The sequence below is a fragment of the Columba livia genome, chromosome 7, assembly GCF_036013475.1.
Source record: "Columba livia isolate bColLiv1 breed racing homer chromosome 7, bColLiv1.pat.W.v2, whole genome shotgun sequence".
Taxonomy (NCBI): Eukaryota; Metazoa; Chordata; class Aves; order Columbiformes; family Columbidae; genus Columba; species Columba livia.
The window spans coordinates 11,205,321-11,226,940 of NC_088608.1; the positions used below are offsets into that span (position 1 = coordinate 11,205,321).

The window sequence follows — 21,620 nt, forward strand, 5'->3', positions numbered from 1 at the left end:
GGTTCACCCAGTTTGTACTGCACCTGAAAGAGACAGAGTTCAAAGTGATGGGTACAACTTTTCATAGACTCATACTGGTACCTGCTCTCATCTTTTGCAGATGCTTGTGCTCAGTAAGACAAACAATGTACCAGGAAAATGCAGCATCTTGCCTCCTTATTCAGCCTAATCAGTTTGCAGGACACATCCTCTATCAATGGCTGAAAAATTCACCTCCAATTCAAAATGAAAAACTTTCAGGTGTCTGCATATGTAAAACTCCTGACACTACTGCAGCAAAGTACAGCTTTGCTGTTACTTGCTTATCTTGGGCACGTTTTTCTGAGTTGACTGCTGTTGAGTGGAAGCAGAGTGAGGGAAAAGAAAGAATTAGAGACTGGACTGTGGTTTTCTCCATCACCCCTAGAGGTACTTCGGAGCCTGGTGAGGAGGGAGGCTCTCTGCAGCCTGTGTAGCAGTTAGAAATCCCATTTTAAGGTACCTAGCAGTGATTTAATTGCAGCACAGAAGAACGCAAGATGACAGAGAGGAAATGCTTTATCCATAGAACCTGGGCTTTTGGTGTGCTATACCCTTGTGTGTTTATTACACTATAAATGCATTTCAGATAGAAAGTCAAGTTTTATTTATATGGTTTTATTTATATGGTTTTTATATGTGTAAATAAAGCTTTTCAAAGTACTAGAATAAAAAGGCTTTATGTTTGCAATGTACCTGGATTTCCCTGCCACTTCCCTGCAGGGCTTCTAGTTACACATTTTAAAGCAACAGTTTTAAGGTCTTAGTATTGAAGAGGATGCAGTTTGTCACCATCTCTCATTTGCTTTGCCTTCTACACTACTTTAGCACTTAACTGTAAATGGTTTCTTAAACTAAATCCCCTGCCCCAGACTGGGATGTCCCTAGGCAGATGTGACAGTGCACCAGCCCTAGCCAGGCTCTGGGGTGGGGGAGGCAGGGGACAGCCCTGTCCCCTGTCTGCCTGAGAGGGTGCCTCATTGCTGGGATTGGGGTAGGGGGTGGCAGGACTGCAGCTCTGTACAGACCCCTACCCTCTCCATACACACTCAGCATGGGTGTGGTCGGGAGCAGCTGAGGGACCTGGGGAGTTCAGCCTAGAGAAGAGGGGCTGAGGGGGAACCTTCTCGCTCTCTACAGCTGCCTGAAAGGAGGCTGTAGCATGGAGGGTGTTGGTTTCTTCCCCCAAGTAGCAAGGGATTGGATGAGAGGAAATGGCCTCAAGTTGAGCCAGGGGACATTTAGATTGGATATTTGGAAAAAGTTCTTTGCGGAAAGGGTTGTCAGGCATTGGAACAGGCTGCCCAAGGAAGTGGTGGAGTCGCCATCTCTGGAGGTGTTTAAAAGGCATTTAGACAAGGTTCTTAAGGACACGGGTTAGTGCTAGAGATAGGTTGGGTTATGGTTGGACTCAATTATCCTGAGGGTCTCTTCCAAATGAAATGATTCTATGATTCTGTATGCACATCCCTATAAACACACACCTTAAGCATCCTATTTAAGTCCCATACAGGCCTTCATGTACATCCTCTGTGCAGTTCCCCTATATGCAAGCCATACATTCAGCCCAGAAAACATATATACATTCCATACATATTTCACTCACATCCCATACAAGACTATAAACACACCTTGCTATGCTTCCCTATACAGTCTCCATACATATACTGTTTACACCCCCCATATGCACCTTATGCAACAGCCACTTCCCTATACACTCTCACACACATCTCATATAGCACCCACGTGCACTCCTATACAATCTTCACACGCCCCACATACAGAGCTCTATACACTCCCCCACACCCAGCCGCCCCACCTGTGCGAGCCGCACTCCACAGGTGCTGGGCTGCTGGCCCGGCATGGCCGGCCCCTCCCCACCATCATCGCTTGCTGTGGCGAACCCAGGACCCCCCCCAGCCCCGCGGCCGCTGCCTAATAAGGCCCCGAGGCGGCCGCCGGCCCGCTCTGATGGGGTAGGGAAGGAGTTAAAGGGAGCCGCGCTGACCGCAGCGAGTATCGCCGCCGGGCACCGCTTCCCCCGCGGGCTCCGCGCTTCCCCCGCGGGCTCCGCGCTTCCCCCGCTGCCGGAGTGCGCGGGGCTGTGGCTGCCGGCTGAGCCGAGCCGAACGGCAGGTGGGCTGATCCGGAGGCGCCGCGGCCGGGCCGGGCTGGGGGAGTTCAGCAGTGAAGCGGCTCTGGTAGCGCTACCCGGACCCACGGGGTTCGCCGTGCCGGCTGCGCTCCGGGGCGGGTACCCGTGAGGAGCCCGGTGCATCCTTGGGGCGGAGAGGGTGGAGTAGGCGGAGAAGAAGGAGGGGAACCTGCTTCTCCGGAGGGACGGGGCAGCCGCGCTGCAGTGAGCCGGCCCAGCGGAGCGGGCTGCGGGCACATGCCGGGCTTGGAGCATCGGAGCCGCGGGTTTTCTGCGGGTGTTCCAGCCCATCTCCCGTCTCTGCCCCCGAGAGAGCGTCGGTCGGGCTCCTGCAGGGAGAAGGGCTCATCTACGGCTCACCTCCCAGAGCGCGTTAATCTGAGAGCAAGTAAACCGGGCAGTAAGTACTTGTCGTCTTTTATGTGTGATTTGTTGTAGTTTTATTGTTCTTTGCTGGCAAGTAGCGAAGGACAGTTAAGAACAAGCATTTATAGGCTAGGCTGTAATGATAATCTCCTGGGCTCTCCCTTAGATTTCTGAGCCTTTCAAATGTAAGGGTGCATATGTGGAGATGTATGCAGAAATGTTCCTTCACTGCACATCTACATCTTTCACGTTTCAGATAATATGTATGCTTTTCTTTCAACTTCTGCTGTTTTCAAAGTAATTTGTACCCTGTTACACAACACACTTAGTGCCTCAGTGAAGTATAAATCCTGGTGACACCACTTAAACATATTGCATAAGGATGGGAGAAGGAGATGGATGCTTAAAATCAGTAACTTAGTAGAGGGGGAGGAGGATGTGAAATCATTTCTCAGTGTGTTGCCTTCACGCTATGGAGCCATTTGCTTTTTGGGATTCTTTGCCATTTAATCCTCTTTCCTGTGTGTGCACATCTGGACTCTGGCCTGGCACTGCTCCTTGCACTTGGACTGGGAGTGGCACAGCAGACAAGCAGGAGCTGGAGACCAGGGACAAAAAGACAGAGAATCCTCCCCTTCTCTTGCAGTTTAAAAATACTTTTTAGCCACAGCTCTGTTCTCTCCAGAGTAAACCCATAGGAGAGTCAGGAAACAGAATCAAAAGTGTTTTGAAGCATAGATTATGTTGTCTACAAAGGGAATGTCTGAGAGGATAAATGCAAATACCTAGTTCCACACACCCTGCTTCTGAGAGTTTTCAAGCACTGAACCCTATGGAGGGTGAGCATGGACTTACATGACATGTCAAAGGTGTGTTCCCCACTAAGACTCTCCAAAATGATACCACCTCTTAGTGTAGTTCTGAAAACATCATTTCTGTCAGGGAAGCTCTAAGGGAAGGAATAATTTTTCTCACATTTTAAATCCCAGACTGAGTGACTATCTCCCTCCCCTTACTTCCTACACGTGTTTATTTTTTTTTCTTAGTGACTTGCATTATTATTTGTCAAATATGGTATGTGTCTTCCTGTGCAACTTCATATTTGCTGAGATGTTTCTGGTACTAAGTTCTAAGAGTGCACTTTAGGAGCTTTTCCTTTTTAAACCAAAATTATATTTACTAATAACTGTCAGATGGCATGAGTAGTTAATTTTCTACTGGCACATGTTCTCAGTATTTTATGCTTCCTTAAATGATACTCCTGTAGTTAGTTGCTATACGCACGGTAGTTTTGTAGCTTGTGCTCACTGTAACACATTACACTTATGTTGCACTCATCCTTAGCATTTTGTGTTCTAACCCGATAGGACAAGTGTTTTAACTCTAGCAGTAATTGGGTGACTTTGATTGTAGTACGACAATGTTTGCCACCAGAGGACCAGCGACTATAAAGATTGGCAGCACATTCTGTGCTGGTGTGTGATTGTGGTGTTTAACCTCTGTAGAGAGACATAAGCAGAAAAAATAAGTGCCCGGTTTAATATACATCACAGCTAGGATTTTATGTAAATGTGGGAGGCTAACACTAGTTAATATCACTGACCCAAATTTTATTGCTCTTGTAGGGAAATTTTAACAGGTCTGCTGCAAAGAAAGTTAGAAATCTGATACTTTGTTGCAAGCATCTCTCCATAGCTTTGGTTGCCTTGCTACATGGTGCAAAGGAGGATGAAGGAAATAAGCCAGTGAAGTTCTGTTGGTTTGCATGTATAATGTTGAAAGGGAATTTATAAAGTCTGAAATAAGCAGTGGTTACGTATTATCATTGGCTTAAGTTAAATGTAAGAGATGCAGGATTTTTCACCAGTTTTTGGTCTGTTTTGAGTTCTCCCTGACTCCTCCTTTAAGATCATTAGGACTTCCTCTGGGCGATGATCCTATTTTTACAGTCAATCAAAATCCATACCAATATCCTTATGCAGGCCAAATACACTGTATTAGAAAGACTATAAACCAATAGCTACAAATTACTTTCAGAGCTCTCCTAAAACAAAATGCAGATGTAAATAGAGTTCAGAACTGCTCCAAATGCTGTTGTGCTTGTCTAAATCTGGAAAGTGTGCTCAGAAGCTCTGTTTGAGAGCCATGTAGGGAGATGGATGAAGTTTTTGGTCAGACTCTGGAGAACTGGGAGTCATAGTCTGTGGTTGTTGGACTTGTCTAGGTAGTTTGGGTTCAGGCCTGAGCATGGGCTGGAGGGGATTCTGGACTGTTTCATCCTGTTCTCGCAAAAAGACTCATCTCCTCTCCTTCATAAACCTGTCACATTAATAAAAAATACACTGCAGTTGTTTGCTTTTGCTCTGTTTAGAGCTTTAGAGTTCAGAACTTTGCTCCACAGCTATGAGTTAGGAGGTAACAAATGTAACTTTTTTTTTTCTCTGTCTGGTTAATACTCTCTTCTCTCTTCCATGCTAAATTATTCATTTTTAAGTTCTCATTGGAAGATAGGGTGTTCTTTCTCTCATTGCACTAGAAACATGTTGCTACACCTGTTGCAGTAGACTTCTTAAAATGTTTTTTGAGCCTGAATGCTGGCAGTGGCATCCACTGTTCCAGACAGGATCTTAGCAAGCCTTGCACAGCTGCCTTCCTCCCCTTCGCTGATGGAAATGCTTCTGTGATGTACTTTAGGATTACATATGCTGTTTGGATTTCAGCTCTGCGTGCGGAGAAGATATGATGAATCTATAGTGCTGAAAAGGATTCACTAGTGAAAGCAGATGGAGCCAGGTAGGATGGACTCTTGACTTCTTTTGTTTTGTTTTTTAGTGGGTTTGGTTTTTTGTGTTTTTTTGTTTGTTTGTTTTTGTTTGTTTTTTTTTAAGTTTTTCAGGGCTTTAAATGTCATTTATGTTGTCTGTGATTACAGTATGAGTTTTCCTAAAATATGTGTTTTTCTGAGCAGTTGTTAAGGGTCTGTTGAATGTCCTGCAGCAAGGTCTGTCTCTAATAATGTCTTCATTAAGCCTTTCTACAAACAGAAGCATATACTAATTGCCAGACTAACATGTCATTTGGCTCTGTGAACAAGCTACTGAATGTTAACTTATGAATGGAAACTTAGAAGGATCATCTACAACCTGCTACATGAAAGAAATGCTGAAATAAAATTAAAATACATTTCCACCTCTCTTGTTGCTGTTGCTAATAAAGCTGATATAGAATTCCAGTTTAACTTTACTGGGAATCCTGACTAATTCCATAAACTTTTTTTGCCTCTGACATTTCAGCAGCTGTTCCTTGTATAAAAGCTAGAAATAACTGGTTCTCCTTTGGTGAGAATGAAAGGAGAATTGAACTCTATAGAAACGAGGAGATTAGAACTCCATGAGGCATATACCCATTTAATGCTGCTGAAAACCAAGCCTGCTTGAATAATCTTAACTCTCACTTCTGGTGAGCAGAAATTCTAGGGAAAAAAGAGAAATTCCCTCAGTGACTTATTAACAAAAGCTTTTCAGGTTTACTGGGATTTATCATGTGAGCCTAATCTACCTTTTGTTCATCCAGTTGGCAGGCTTAAGATTTAAAAGGGTCTGCAGAAACTCCTCCCCCAAACTCCTTATTTAATTAAAGAGGCTTTGTGCGTTATTTACCTTTGAGGCTTCCATTTATGTGGGAACTCCGTATTAGGGTTAAAATATTGTAAAATATTTGTGAATTATGCATTATAAGCAGAGATGGGGGGGGAAGCAGAAGCTCTGGCTGTACCTTCAAATTTACACCAATTTACATGGGTTCATTCAGAATGTCTGGAAATGAGGCCACTCCTACATAAATACTAAAGTATAAATACAGGTGTGTAAGTACAACAAATGTCCCTGACTCTGTGGGTGATTAAAGAGTCTGGATGCAAGACAGTCTTCATTTGCTTCTATGGGAGCTCTCCAGAGTAATCAAATGTGCAGTTTTGGCCTTGCACATGCCAATATTTTATATATTTTGCTTTGGTGGTTCAGCAAGACAGGCTGATAGCTGTAGTTGGTTCTCTCACTAGTTCCCCCAGTTTCTTCTCCTCCCCCACTCCATTCATTTCTGTAGCTGTGAGCATCAAGTTGCAGATAGAGCAACTTCTGAGAGAGCAGTGGGATGTGGCTCTTGCCAAAGGCAATTAAGTGCTTAGGATTACAGTGTGCTTTACAAAGTGTGTTCTTGCTGAATCCCTTTCCTCTTCTGCTTGCTGGCACAAAGCAGTTTCTTGGCACTTACCTTTGTAATAACAAGTCTGAGCATTGCTAAACTTCACTACAGGGTGTCAGCTCTCTAAGTAAGTCTAGCATGCTGCAGTGCCTTATGTTTTGAGGATAGTCTTGCTGGTGTTTCTTCAGTAAGAATCAGCTTGACCTCATCACCTCTGCTGTAACTGGATTAAAATCACTTGCTTGCCAAAAATATGGCCAGCTGATGGCATATTAATTATTCAGACTCAAGTGCTACTTTTTATGCACAGGATTCTTGGTTCAAAAGGTATTTTTAGGGCTTGTGATGCACATGATGTGCCATATGATACAGAATTGTCACAGATGGATGTTTTCACTTATGTTCTTCATCAATAAAGGATTAAAACAGGCCACACTTTCCATTTGAAAGTAGAAGGTATAACCTGTGGGAGAAGGGAAAGATGCGCTAGTTGCCAGTCATGTGTTTCACTTACTATCTTTTTCTTGTGAAATGTGATAAATTGCTGAGAGTCCACAGGTGGTCTGAGGCTGCAAACCTCCTGGCTGAGGAAAGTGAGTGATGGCATGTGGTGTTTTACATAGCCACTGCAGTTTATTTCTGATTGCTGCACAGCAGGTTAAGACCATTGCTCTGAGTTGTCTTTTTACTGCTGCTTCTGTTATTCTTCAGCTGCCTTGTGATCTGAGGTATTTTCAGAGTGACAGGATGATATCTGAACAGAAAGATGTGCCCAAAATGATACCAGAACTGTGTAGTGAAGGATAATCTGACCACAAAACCTGTAGTTTCATCCCAAGACCTTTGATATAGTGTTTAAACCAGTGTAATCCAGCTTTTAGTGGGAAATGCCGCTAAGTAGTAAAAACCGCTATCCTGATTGTTAACCTCAGGAAAATATTAAGGGATGAGTGGGTAGTGGGGAGACCAAGGACTGAGTTGCAAATACTCTTACAAAGAGGATCAGGATTTGAGTAGCTGGAGAGACACAGCAGTACTTGGTCTGGCACAGGCACTCTCTGAGATATTTAAAAATGTGAAAGGCTCCCTGTTCTGTGAGTTAGCTGGTCTTATCTGCCTGGAAGTGTTGCAGGTTTCCTGTTTGTTTCTAAGGCTTCTAAGAATTGAGTTTTGCAGGCAAAATGAGTGAAAGTAACTACAGCTACCAGTTCTTAGTTCTGGTCGGGACATCATTGCATCTGATTTCACGGGGGTGTTGTTTTTTAAGTGCTATAAACTGAGGAATACTCATGGTGCAAAATGATAGATAAACAAGGTGAGATGGGGATGTAAGATTTTCCGTACCTACTAAGCAACAGTCACGATTTACATTTACAGCGTAAATATGCAGTGTAAATAATAACAAGGATGCATGCTTTAATACATTATCAAATGTATATGGTAGTGTAATAACATTTTCTGCAGTGTTAGCTCTTATGAGGTTGCTTCTTGTCTCTTAATGGAATAAATGTATCATTACATTTATATATATATATATATATATATTTTAATCTTTTTTTGGTCATATATTTGGAATCAGTGTTGTGTAAAAAGAAAAAAATAAATCACTGACCATCTCTCCAGAATGAGGATTAGCAGTCTGACTGGATAAAGTGTGAAGGCACGTTCTGTAAGAAGAACTCACATAGTCTGGGTCAGGGAACCACTCTTTGTATGGTCTTACACTGTCAGTTATATCAAAAGGAAAGTTACAAAACCAAAGCAATAAGCAGACTGTGTTTAAAATACACAGGAAAGAAAAAATTGTCAAACATGGTCTGCTTTGCTCAGGTTTTTTACCTTGATCTTGACTTTCCCTTTGGTGGAAGAAGAGGAAGGTATTATGTTAATACTTCATGTCTGAAAGTGTTACAAGGTCTCCACTTCAGTAGTTCAAGTCCAGTCTAGTTTTCAAAGCAAGAAACCTCTTCTGTTTTGTGCAGCATAAGTTTACTCCAGCGCTGTTGTAGGTTGGATTGGTGGGATCTGCTGTTGTTTAAGCTCTGACACTGTGGTTGTGGTGGCCTCAGGGGGTGTATCGCAGGCAGAGCCTGTGAGACCATTGGCTTTGAAATGTAACAGCTGGTGTATGGGTGTCTCACCCCCAACATCACAGCAGTGCAGCTCCTCTGACCTCAGCCGAGTTGCAGCATTCATGGTTTTCAGTAATGTGGGAGCGAAACTGTGCCCATATTCTTTTAACTGGTTTATTTAGCAGCTCTCTTCCATATGCAGTCTCCATGCCAGTGACAGGAGCTTCCTGGAACTGACAGGAGACACAAAAGACCCTCTTCTCTAAATCACTGGACCTTAAGAATATTGAAAGGATGTTACAACAATCCTCATAATACACCATTGTCAGGCTCTCTCTGAAGATGCCTGCAGTGGTATCGTACCTCTAAGCTTTCCAGAGGGGGTGCGATGACCCCACATGGAAGAAAATAGAAGAGTAATGGTTTGGGTGGCTGTGAGGAATTTTATGGTGCTGCTACCCCTGGCTGTAACTTGAAACCAGCTGGAGGGATTTAGGGCTGACTGAACTCATATCAATATAACACAAGCAAATATCTGAGCATGTATCATGCAGTTCTTTTAGGAAGAGATCCTGGCTCAAGTGTCTGGGTGCACCTTTCTCACACACAGGGTGTGTTGATAGGTTTGTTTCCTTTTCTTTCTCATTCCCTTTTCTCCTTGCTATTCATTTTCCTGTTCTGATGCGTCACAGCAGTTTTTCATCTTGCTGTGAAAATGTCCATGCTCCTCAGTGAAGTGAAGACATTTGAATGGAGAGGGCTGCTGGTTTTTGAAGTCTGAACCTCAGTACTCCCAGGGGAGCCACAGAGTTTGCATTCTGTACTTCCCTCAGCACTGCTCAGGGATGTGCCCTGGCACTGTGTATTAATAGTATTCTCACTGGAGAGTTCATGGCAAGCTACCTCTGTGCTGCTGGCAAAACAAGCTTGAGTTGGAGGATTTAATGTCTTATTATTTTCTTGGCAATCAATACAAACTTGTGACTGCTGATTCACATGCTGAGGAACAGGACCACCACAAACATTTATGAAGTCACTTATATAAATACTTAGTCAGCCCTTTCCTGGGTAGTCTCTGTTGTCTCTGTGCTCACTGCAGGTTGCAGTATGGTGGCAGTGCTGAGGCAGGCTGTCCCTCAGGATGCCATAGAATGTCCTGAGTTGGAAGGGACCCACAAGAATCATCGAGTCCGACCCCTGTCCCTGCATATGACAACCCTACAATTCACACCATGTGTCTGAGGGTGTTGTCCAGTCTCTTCCTGAACACTGTCAGGCTTGGGGCTGTGACACCTCCCTGAGGAGCCTGTTCCAGTGCTCCAGCACCCTCTGCATGAAGAACCTTTTCCTAACGTCCCTGTCCTTTTTGCCATGGAGGACCTCACAGAGTGTCCCCAGCCCTCAGTGGCTGCCTTATTATTTCCCTGACTCCTTGTATCCAGGTGCTTCTCTGGCTGAGGGAGGTTTTGGTGTGTGGGGCTCTGGCACACAGTGGTTTTCCCTGCTGGGGACTCCTCAGCACCAGAGCTGGCAGGAACTGGCTGGGACCGGCTCAGGGTGGCTCATGTTCTCCTGACAGACCATCCTGCTATGCAACTTCTCGCTCACACCAGTTGCAATGTTGCTATGTGAGAGATGTGAATAAAGGTGTTGGCTATGGGGATGGCGGTGAGTATCCTGAGGGAATCCCCTCATGCTGAGGGGCAGGTGGGGAGGCAGGAGCTGTGCTGTGTCCTGCAGACATGATTGGCATGAGCATGCGCCATTTTAGCTCAGCTCTGACCTGTGAGGCCTAAGCTTTACTGCAACTGAGGGGAAATTTTGTCCAAGTAACATTCTTTTATCAACCTGAACATGGGTACTGGGCTACTTAGTGTCAATTAAGCACATCTCATGCAGAGTAAAAGTCAGTGTGGCTGTTTAAAAGGCTGTTTTATGCAGATTTTCTTCAAATACTTCTAAACTTAGTCAGCAGAAGTATTGCTCCTTCATTTTACTTGAATGTGTCATTATCTAGTTCATCTGAGATGACTAAAGTATTTAGTTCTCTATTCAGTCTATTTAGCTGTTATATGATGTGGAACTTGAAGTTATATTCCATCTGCAAGGTATTTGCAAGCCGTAGCTGTGGACGTTGAGGTTTGGAGATGAAATCGTTAGTCCTGGTTAACCTGAATGCAAGTGGGGACTTGGTTCCTGACTGGACACAGTCACATCCAGAAAATGAGGTTGCAAATGTTAACAGCTGGCATGCTTCTCAACAGCAAGGGCAGAAAGTAAGAGATGTAGGAATGGTTTTCCAGGTAAAATAGTGTGGACCTTGCTCCTTCCTCCATATGCATCATTTTGAGCTTAGACTTAATGTAGTGTCCTCTAATTGTGGAGTCCTTACCACTTGATCCTTTTTGTGTTGTCTGAGATGGTAAATGTAAACATAAACATGTAAATATGTTTTAATACTGGATGTTATATTGTTTTGGTGTTTGGGTCTTTTTAATTGTTATTATTATGTGGTACTTTGCTTGACAACTAAGGTAACTCGCTTTGAACTTGCTGTGATTGCTCATTGGTGCATGAGCACCATGCAGTGCCCTGTATTTGTGCCACATACCTGTATCACACATTAGCAATGGATGATTTTTGGTACTGGTGTAGGGAAATGCAGTAACATAGCCTATTTCTCACCAAATTAAGAAGAAAAATGCTAATGGTGTTTCATGTCTGTTCGTGCCTGTCATCTGTTCTGCAGTGAACAGAATTTACTATATTGCTTTCTAGTGCTAGTTCCTTTCTAGCCTGTTTTATTACAAACATAAGTTTTTGAGACAGTGTCAAGAGCAGGCGTAGGAGTTATCTTTGTCAAATCTTGTTAATTTTTGGTCTGTATAGCACAGAATTATTTTCCCCAAGAATCAAACTGTAATATTTTCTTTTAAGACTGTAAGAGTTACAAGAAAATGAACTAAATTGAACCTTAAAACAAAGGATTTATTGTCTTGAAGACAAACTCACTGTAACTGGACATCTTGCAAGGTTTGGTTTTTTCTGTCCAAGCTTAGATTTCACTTACAAGACAGGAAATACAGTTTAGATAATTTTTTTTTGAGATATAAATAACTTATTCTCTTCAAAGATTATGCTAATTTAAAAAATGCTTCTACAACAAAACTTTGAGTTAACAATGAAGCCTAAATCTTGATTTACCTGGCTTGGTAAAATAGTTACTTATGGATGTCTGGAGTGTGTGTACAAATGTAAAAGGTTCATTCAGGGGGAAGGGTGTTAAAAGAAAGGCTCTGGCACATATATCTGGTTTAAATTAATTTCCTATTCTTTGTTGTTCTTGTCTGTCCTTGTCCCACCCCTACCATGAGAGAAAATGATTGTTTGCTTTCTGTCAACCTGCTCCTTTGCTGGGGTTATACAACAGATAAAATAACAAAATGAATGCAGAAGCTGATCAGGAGGAAAATACCACCTGTGTGTATATTTTATTTTATTGTATCGCTTGTGGATAATTATAATTTGATACAAGAGACAGTGGTCAGCATGTTGGCAGAAAGCAGATCTCTAAAACAATATTCCTGTGTTTAGCCAAGCAGTGAATTGTAGTTTGGTTGTCACAGTGGCAGGAGGTCCTTTTCTGAAGCCCTAATGAATGTTGGTTATCGCCTATCCTCCATAAGTGGTGTTTTGTGTGGGAATGCTGAGTCTACCTAAAAAATGAATAGCATTAAAACTGCCTCAGCACTCCAACTAGCACAGCATTGTGTCTGACAAGTTGACAGAAAATTCTTTTTGAGATCCACTTTTCTACCTACCTCTCCGATTTTCACAGGTTTTGTGTTAAGAGTATTAGAAGATATGTACAAGTATCCGTTTATGGACCTGTTATCCAAGAGTTTGTTTAATCCCTTTTTGAGTTGAGGGACATCCTTTGCCTTCACAGCTTAAAGTGACAGGGAGTTCAATAAGCTCGTAACCTGCTGTGTAAACAATATTTTCTATTTAAATGAGTTTATTGCTAGTATTGGTGAGTACCACCTTGTCTTAGTGTTGTGGGGTCTGGCAAGTAAGTTCTGCATTCAGCAGCCTGTGGGTTTTTTGTTGTATCTGGTCATATCCACCCTGAGCCACCTTCTTTCCAAACTGAGTTGTCCCAGCCTTTTTAGTCTCTCCAAGTAAAATATCTGCTTCATTCCTATTTGGTTGTCTTTTCCTGCGCTCCTCTGACATTACGATATCCTTCTTGTTATGCAGAGAGCAGATCGCAATACTCTGAGTACAGTGGCAGAATGGCCCTGCTTGGCTCTCAGTAGCCCTATGTTTTGCCTGCTTTTTTGACTGCCACTGAATACTGAGTCAAGGTCTTTAGAGAACTGTCAAGGATGGCTCCAGCTTCTGAATAGGAGTGGTTAGAGCTGATATTGTCTAGAGGAATAACTTGAAGTTTATCTTCACTAAAGCCTACCTAGCAACCTTTTTTTCCCAATCAGTTAGTTCTCTGATTGATGAACAAGCTGAGTAATGTCAGTGCCAGCACTGATTCTAGGGATTGAACTGCTCTCAGTCGTAAAAATGTTTAAGCTCTGTCCTTTGCTTTCTTATTCTATTTAATGTGCTTGCTCTCACTGTGAATGAAGTTGGACTTGACAGAGAGTGGTTCTCAAGTTCCCCTCCTGTAGCTGGAAGTTAGGCAGGCAGGAGCCTGAGTCCTCCGCACAGAGGCTTTCTATAATGCTGGTTTACACCCTGGCTAGTGGTTCTTCAAATTCACATCTGAGTTTCTTCAGAACTTGTGTGAATATTGTTCTGTCCCAGTGGTTTATTAACATCTAACTTCCTTGTTTGGTCTAGTGTTTCCTTCAGATTGATCTGGCTCCTCTGTCAGATTTGCTACAAAGAGCGCAATGGATATGAAAATCTCCCTCAAGATTTCAGCAGTGAAGACTGATGTAAAGAATTCACTGAGCTTCTCTGCTGCAGTGTCTTTGCTACATACCCATCTGCCCCTTCTACACCTTTGTCATCCAGCAGTTTGCTTTCCTGGCTGACTTCCTGTGGTTGATGTATTTAAAGAGCTGTTTGCTAGAACTGTGATCTTCCTTTGCTAACAATTTTTGGATTGGCTTTTAGCCCTCTTAATTTCCTGCTTACATTTGACTTGCCATGTTTTATGGCCTTCCCTGTCTTTACTCAAGCAATCTATTTTCTAAGAGCTGACCTATGCCCTGAAATACTCTTAACTCTCCCTGAGGCTTCTTGCTTTCTGAACTGCTCCTCTTCAGTGTCCTTTTCTTTCTTGCATCATCCTTATATAGTTCTTTCTTGAAATTGAATATCTGTACACTGGCTTTGTTTGACCCTAAGGATCAGTGCCATTCTTTGTGTTATGTAACTGGTAGCCTTTATAGCTTTTTCTGTTTTGGATTGTACCCTATACTTTTCCACTATTCAAAATTCAAAACCCCTGCACTTAATACATGAAGGGAGAAGATAGCCTTGTTGTTCTGGTTTTGCAGATGTGGAAAAAAACTGAAGAAGAATGCTCAGTGTTTATATGAAAGGTCTCTGTAGACATGTATACAAGAGCTGAAGTGTGTTTATATTAATTTCTGTGCAGTTACCAGAAGACTGTCCTTCTTTCATAAAGCATGTGCATGCATTTGAAGGAGCAGTACAGAAGTTTATTCTGTATAAATGCACTTTGAAGAGCTGCTTTTACAGATGCAATCCAGCATTGAAACAAGATATACAAACAAGATATTGTTGATTAGTATTGCTAAGCTAGTTGAAGCTAATATTAAGCCATAACATCTAAACAGGCAAATAAATCTAGTGTTGTGTTCCTTTTGCACTGCATCAGCAGAGTCACATATGTTCATTTTACTAGGAGAACAGGAGTGGAGTGGCTTTTATTTTTTTTGGTTGATATTGGGATTTTTTTTTGGGGGGGGGGGGGGTGGCTTGGGTGAGAGGGAGGGATTTGTTTTGTTGTTTGGGTTTTCTTTGTGTGGATTTTCTGTTTGTTTTCTTTTGGTTTTTGTTTTTCTTTTGGGTTGAGGCATGTCCTGTCCCCCGCTATAGCAATCACCTTGCATTCTGTAAATAGAAACACCTGAATTTGTGGATCTTGCCTGTTTGAGCCTTTATTTAGCCTCTCAGTACTGCACCAATCTTGCTTCAAATCTAGCTATGCATCTGTGCTTTGTTGTTGAAGGTCTTGGATTCAAGCCTACTACATATCAGCCTGGACCAGAAAGCTGTTGGAAATTTATACACTGTCTCTGTGTAATGACTTTTCTGATGAGTTGCAGGAGTTTCCCATCATATGAGATAAATAATGAAGTACAGTTGTATACTTTAAAAGTTGCCTAAAAAAAAAGGAAGTGAAATTGTCCAGAACAATTTTTTCATCAAAGCTGACTGGAGTAACATCTGTGGTGAAAACTTGTACCTCATCACGTTGTTGTAATATGTGCAAGGGTAATGATGTTAAGTGAAACAGTTGCATGACATAAAGTGGAACTGCACTTCACAATACAGAAGACTTCTTCCAGTCCTGTATCTGACTAATCCATTCTCGTGAGTGATTTCTTATCAAATTAAACTTCAATGGCTGTTGGGATCTTTTGTGATCATTGGCTTCTATGCAAGTATTTAGCTGTGGAATAGTTCTCAGTGCCAAGCTTCAGAAGGATTTTGCTTGTTATCTAGATACCGTTTTCTGCTTTACAGTTAGACTGGTAGATTTATGTAGCTGTTCCAGCCAGACTTCACTTGTCTGATATTTAGGTATTGATAATTTCAACAGCACACTAATTTGTTTTTCAAATTGTAAAATACATTCCTTAATGTGAATTATTTGCAGGATTTCTAAGGGTCTCTGAGGGTCTCTAAGATTTTGCCCTGTACTTGCTTTAGTATTAGTTTTGTTGGCTCAGCTGCATTAATTATCTCAAAAATATGTAATTAATTTAATGGAGAGCCAAAATATTAACTTCTTCCATAATGGGAGACTCAATGTAAAAACAGCTTTCAGAATTTAACTCTGACTTCTTGTTATCCGTAGCTATTCCACCCCATCAGCAGACCAAGATTTTTAGACGCTTATCAAGCGGACATGAAGCTATTACTTGCTACCTTTGGAAATCTGTAGCCTGAAAAATAAAAAAGATTAAAAATCACTCTTTAAACTTGTTACATGGATTCCTTGTATCTTGCCCCTTCCAGATGACAAAGTTGTCCACTCTTTCCCATCTTCACATGAGAGAACCTGAATATGCTTTATAGGAAAACCACTCTGCAAAGTTTCCAAGCTTACAGGGAAAAGAAAAACTTCTGGAAACTAAAAAAAAATGGCTTACTAGAAAAATAAAATCTTTGAATTATTTGACAAATATGGAATCTCAACTTGTGAAATAAAATTTGAGTTTAGGTTCAGTGTCGGGACCTGACACTGTTTTGAACAGTTCTGGTTAAATCCAGAGCAGGAGCTGGCTGCTTCTTTTTGCATTATGGAGTACATAGTACAACAATTAATTTTGAGTTGTGTTATGCCAGATGCTGTGCAAACACTGAGGAAGACCTTATCACTGATCCCAAAGAGTTTTGTCCAAGATAATGAACAGCTGCTTACTTCCAGGGCAGGGATATTTTGTGTATGTATATATATATAGAGACCTGTACTGAGCTGATAAAACTCAGTAGCTGTGATTTGTTTCATTCTTTAATCTAGGGGAATTTGATGGACTTCTACTTTTACTCCCTGCTTTTCAGAAGTGTGTCTTTTCATTGGTCTTATACTCAATAACTCATGTTGTTAAAACCTATTTTCTAGAAAACCACCTGGATTTTTAATCTGAAAAAGATAGGAAAACAAAATTGCGTGTAGTTGTGATTTTGTTTGGTGTGTGGTGTGTATTTGTTTGTTTCTGATTTGTTATCTTTTCATCTTGCTTTAGAAGAAAGGCACTCAAATTCAGGCTTCTGCAGCTTCAGATTCCAGCCCCTGGGTTTTGGTATGTCTTTCTCTGAGATAACTTTAGCATCTGGTACTGCTAGTCTGCCTCTGAAAGTACTTCTGCTCTGCATGATAAGAAACCTTTGTAACTATCTTAAACTGAACTTTGCACTTTTTTTTTGGCTACAATAAACAAATGTATATACTTATATTTTTAAAATATTTTTCCCAGTCTCCAAATCACTGTCATGCCCCATTTAATTTTCTCCAGAGCTTTTCAATGCCCTTTTAAGTGTTTACATGGATAACTCTGCTGTCAAGGCAGAAGTCTGTGGTTCTTCTGGCTCATGTGTGAGAGGACTTGCATCTGCTGCAGTGAGGCTGTAAACATTTTCCTTCATGTGTGTGTACATCAAACTGAGACTCCTTGTTAGCACTTTGAAGTTCTCTGAAATGGTAAACTTAAACCCAAACACTGGGGCAAAAAGGTGCTAATGTTGTATGTTTTTTAAAGAAAAAAAGGAAGAAAACAAAGGAGAGGAGGGACTAACTAGGCTCCTGGGGAATTATCTTGACTGTGCCTTATTACAACAGCTTTATCCTTTCCAGTTCTTAAAGATGTTGTCAGTTATTGAACTCTGATGACCTGATTAATGAATTGGAGGGATGCCTATAGATTGTGGTACTGATATTGTTTCCAGATGGTCTCCTGGCAAGCAGATTGGCAGCAAGATGTCATCTTTGTGGTGGCAAGGCAGAATAAAGTGGAGCTTTTCTCAGCAAATAAATACCAGTCATTGGGTCAGTTGCTTTGTAAAACAGTAGCCTTGTGGTAAGATTACCTCTGTAGATTTATTGGAGTCCATAGAGTAATACAACAAAAGGATATGAAATCTATATTGCTTGCAGAGACTTAAAAACCCTGTAATACCTGCCTCTCCTTCAGTCAGCAGGGAGCTGTCTTTTGAAGCTGCACGTATCCTGTGCATGTGGAATCTATGGGATAATCCCAGATATGTTTCTTGGGCAAATACTGGATTTCACTGGACTTAATTCAGAGAAGATTTGAGTTCAGTCAATGCAGCAGCTCTTAGAAATTCTTGAGACACCCCTATTTAGGATTTGTCTCCCACTATGTTGTGCTTCATCCAAGTGGCAACAACCAGTCTCAATAGAGGTGTGAAAGGGTTAAACTGAGTTGCTTACAGTGTCCAGTAGATTAGAACAAATAACTGTCCCTTCTAATGTTCCTCCCTGTCTCTTTGTGACAACAGTGTAGTATGCTGTCCACTTTTCTGTGCTACCAAGAAAGAGCTTCTTTTTAGTGACACACAATTTTGTTTGCATGATGGTCACATGTACAGCTGGTTCCATTTAACCCATGAGACTGAAATAGTTTAGGAAGTGGCTTCTTATTTTTATTGTTAAAGCAAAGATTAACCTCTAATCTCATGTTTCTTACAAGAGGATTTCTTCCATGTATCAAAATATAAAATGAAGACTTGTTGGGTGGAAGAATCACGTGGGAGACTGGGAGTGTCACAATGCAGTTTCTCCTTTGGATCAGAATTCTTTTGATCCCAGAAAAATGCTTCCCTTCTCTGAAGGGAAAGGAGCTGGATTCAGTGCAAACTTCCTATCCTAATAAACTGAAAATTACCTTACTTTCTTAGGGAGATTTGCAAGCTGTGCTGTTTCACTGTCATAACACATTTTAAAACTACTTCAGCTATGTCTAGAGGAGCTGTTCTCTGTGCAAACAGTAGTGTACGTATGTTCTATGCATCATAACTTATATGGAATGAGATGGAAACTTGCTTTTTTTTTTTTTTCTTCTACCTTCATTGCCTTACCGTTTCACACCACATCCATATAAATGCATGATTCTACCTACAGACATGCTAGGGCACAATTTTCTTCCTTTCTTATCTGTTGGTCTAATTTAATGTCAGAAGAGATCAAGATAGAACAAGGTGATGTGTTTTGCTGACCTCAGGGCTGCACATGAGCCAAGTGGTCTGCACAGAAAGGTTTTTTTAAAAGGTGGGTGCTGTATCTCTGGACTGTTATTGCATGTTTACATATAACCTAGGGAGACCATTGTACTGTTTGACTTTTAACACTGGAAGAGAGGGAGATAACCAACTGCTATAGGATGCAAAGCCTTGGCCAGAGTTTCAAACTTTAATAACTGTTTTTGTTGCAAGGAAGTTCTGAAATTGCAGTGGTGCTGAGCCAGGCCATGCTATAAATCTGGGATCTTAGAGACAACTTGCTGATCATGTTCTCTGAGATTTCTTACAGAAAATGTGGTTCTTATTGCAATATGCCTCCTCATTCCAAGAGGACTGGCAGCTGGTTCTACTACTGCTTGTGCCAACAAGGCTGTAACTCTGTTTTTCTCTTTATCATCAAGTAAATTTTCTTCTAGCCCATGAAACAGACTTCCATTTAGACACAGGTTTAATGGTGGGTTTAAACTTGCTGCAGCCTCTAGGTTGGTAGTGTGCAGTGTGGCAGGGAGAGGCTCATGGCTTTGGCAAAGTTCCACTTATCTACTTCGCTTACATTCAGTTTATGGCCTGTCCGCCATCAGCTTCAATACTGAGTCCTATTAACTCTATCTACAGCCAGGCCAGTAAAAATGTCATAGGAGTTTGAAGTGATGCATACAAGACACAAAGCCAACTCCTGCCATAGTTCTAAACCAACTAAATCCCTAGTGACTGATTTGTGTCTTGTGAATATCTGGCCAACTGTTCCCATGCAGTAATTAATGGCAACTGTCTAGTGAGCAATCTCTAGTGGAAGGATCGCTAAAGCTTTCTATGAGAACTTTCAAGGCCAACCAGTGTTCCAAATTCATTTTACCACTTTGGTCACCTTCTGAGGATCCACAGCAGCCTGAAATACACAGAAGCAACAAAAGTCTTGCTCCGGTTTGCATTACAAAATTGAATTACCGTGGAGAGAAACTGCGCATCAATGTCATCGGCTAGTGTCTTCCACAGGAGAAATTACTCCAAAATGGGTTCATTGCTATAGATGTTTGAGAGAGGCAGGGAGCATCTTGGTGTACTCAGTCTAAAGCAAGGAAATTTGAAATAGAGATTTATGTTCCCAGCTTAATTCTTAAAGCTGTGGGTAGGGAGGGAGAAACAGAAGTGTATTCAGTGGTATGAGGCTAAAGGCAAATTGCCCAGATCTGCCCTCAGAAATGTAAGCACAACTTTTAGTAATTTCAGAGGGATGTGTGTGACATAATGCCAGGATAACGTGATACACAGAAGTAGCCAACTCTGGTATTATCCTTTCAGGGAGCGAGACCCAGTGGTCCAGGGGGCCTTGTCCAGCCTTATTGATAACTGTGCCACATAACCTCTCATACTCTGATCTTTAAGAGGAATTAACCTTCTTTCTTTAGTTAGTAGGAAGCTCCTCTGCCATATTGGATGTATTTTTCTAATTTCTAATCTAAATATATTGACTGTTCATTTTATACCCATGACTTTTATGTCTTTGTTTATCTCAACCCCTTCTTATTTGTAATTGTTCTGTTGAAATATATTTCTGTTTGATATCTGTGAACAGTGGGCTATTGAGAGTGGGGCTAAAACCCAGCAGGGGGATGTTTACAGTGAGAAAGAAAATGTTAGATTGCAAAACTGCAGCTTTGGGTGTAGAACTATTCCTCTCGGAAGGCACAGCTGACCTCTTCCTGTGTTCCTTTGCCACCTGTGCAAGAGGAGGCTGGAGGCACTGATGGCCTTATACACATGGTTCTTGGAAATGCCCTGGTCTTACCTAGTGAAAGGTGATCTGTGTCCAGAAAATAAATCAGCTGGGTGCTTCCTAGTCCCTCATTTTATATGTGAACTTTTAAGTCCATGAAAATTAGCAGTGTATTTAGTCTTTCAATGGCAAGAGATGATGCAGAGTAGTAGGTGACAGAGATAATTAAATAGAAATGTGAGAGGTAGCACAAAGTAACACTTTATTTTGTGCCAAGTCTAGTAGTTCCTAAAAATAAAAAGAATTCTGCATTAGTTCAGTACAGATGAAGCTGGAATGTGTGTTATTTGGTTTCTACCTTTTTCACTTTGTGTGGTAGCAAAAAATATTTACATTCTGTTGAACAACAAAGGAATTTAACATAAACCATCCAAGGAGCTCTCTAAAAAATTTGTTCTCTGTGAACTACATTGCTTTTGCAATGATTCTGGAGAGAGGCAATGCTCCACTTGGGAGCAGGGATCCTACCTGCCTTCCTGTGGTTCTCCTGGGTAAGGGCTGAAATAGAACAGCAAGTTCCTCATCTATGTGGAAACAGGAAATGAGTCTGCTGCTCCATGCTTAGATGCATGTAAAAATAAATAAATAAATCAGCTTTTTTTTGGTTACTTTTTTGATTGAAGCACTTAAACATATAAGGTTCGTTTAGGTATGCAAGTTCTCTCCTTGGCTATATCTCAAATTTGTTCCTCAGTAAACCAAAATAAGCTGTGCAAGTATCAGGGAAGAATATAACTTGAAATCCATTACTACAGTGTGCCATGTTTTACACTGGACAAAAGCCGTTAGGTGGTATGTTATGATAAGAATAAAGGAAATACAAACTTGCAATAGCAACAAAATGAAACTGGTTTGCTATGAGGTTTCTAAGAGTCCTTCTTATTTCCATTTGAAGTAGTAACTGAACCACAGTGAGCATTGGTGTGAGCTGTGCTGCTTCTGCCTCCATCGGACAGCGTGCTCAAGGAAGGCCTAGAAATAATGCTGTTAAATATATGAAGGGGTAATGTTTGAGTTGTATGCCTTCTTCCAGTTTCACCTTTTCTTAAAG

The 21,620-nt window shown here is 41.5% G+C and overlaps 1 protein-coding gene across 6 annotated transcripts in view; it reads left to right on the plus strand.

The window, feature by feature from the left end:
* The first annotated feature begins 2,181 nt into the window (after positions 1-2,181).
* Positions 2,182-21,620, plus strand: part of MYLK (myosin light chain kinase) — a 208,891-nt gene continuing 189,452 nt past the window's right edge. Inside the window, exons 1-3 of one of the 6 annotated variants that reach the window (XM_065070503.1) lie at positions 2,362-2,573; positions 5,234-5,332; positions 16,779-16,835. In XM_065070503.1, coding sequence (XP_064926575.1) covers positions 5,323-5,332; positions 16,779-16,835 — 67 coding nt within the window. In that variant the 5' untranslated portion in view covers positions 2,362-2,573; positions 5,234-5,322. Of the gene's footprint in view, positions 2,574-5,233; positions 5,333-16,778; positions 16,836-21,620 lie in introns of all 6 variants that reach the window. The other 5 variants (XM_065070506.1, XM_065070505.1, XM_065070511.1 and 2 more) reach the window with 5 other exon arrangements.